The sequence below is a fragment of the Acanthisitta chloris genome, unplaced genomic scaffold (genome assembly GCF_000695815.1).
Source record: "Acanthisitta chloris isolate BGI_N310 unplaced genomic scaffold, ASM69581v1 scaffold36081, whole genome shotgun sequence".
Classification (NCBI taxonomy): Eukaryota; Metazoa; Chordata; class Aves; order Passeriformes; family Acanthisittidae; genus Acanthisitta; species Acanthisitta chloris.
Window position 1 is genome coordinate 2,198 of NW_008654942.1, and position 259 is coordinate 2,456.

A 259-nucleotide genomic window follows, 5' to 3' on the forward strand; every position below is an offset into this window, starting at 1 on the left:
GAGACAGGGACTGAGAGGCTGAACCACCCAGCTGGTGAGCTGCTGAGTGTAATGGAGGGAGCTCTGGGTGGGAAGGAGGGAGCTCTGCCTGGCCCCACGGCCCCTTACCGCAGTGTCCGCAGTGGGCAAGCACGGTGCTGGAGCCCCTCACACAGCAGCTGCACACCAGTATCCCCCAGCCCCTCGCTGAAGGACAAATCCAGCTCTTCCAGGCACGGGCTGGTGCCTAGCACAGCGGCGAGGTCCTCGCAGCAGGCAC

General features: G+C 65.3%; 1 protein-coding gene across 1 annotated transcript in view; it reads right to left on the reverse strand.

Annotated features, from left to right (window-relative positions):
- LOC103810810 (NACHT, LRR and PYD domains-containing protein 12-like) overlaps nucleotides 1-259 on the reverse strand; it is a gene marked incomplete at its 5' end in the record, with an annotated part of 3,785 nt that overhangs the window by 551 nt on the left and 2,975 nt on the right. Inside the window, 1 exon segment of the mRNA XM_009083731.1 lies at nucleotides 94-259. This exon segment is cut by the window's right edge and continues 23 nt beyond it. Coding sequence (XP_009081979.1) covers nucleotides 94-259 — 166 coding nt within the window.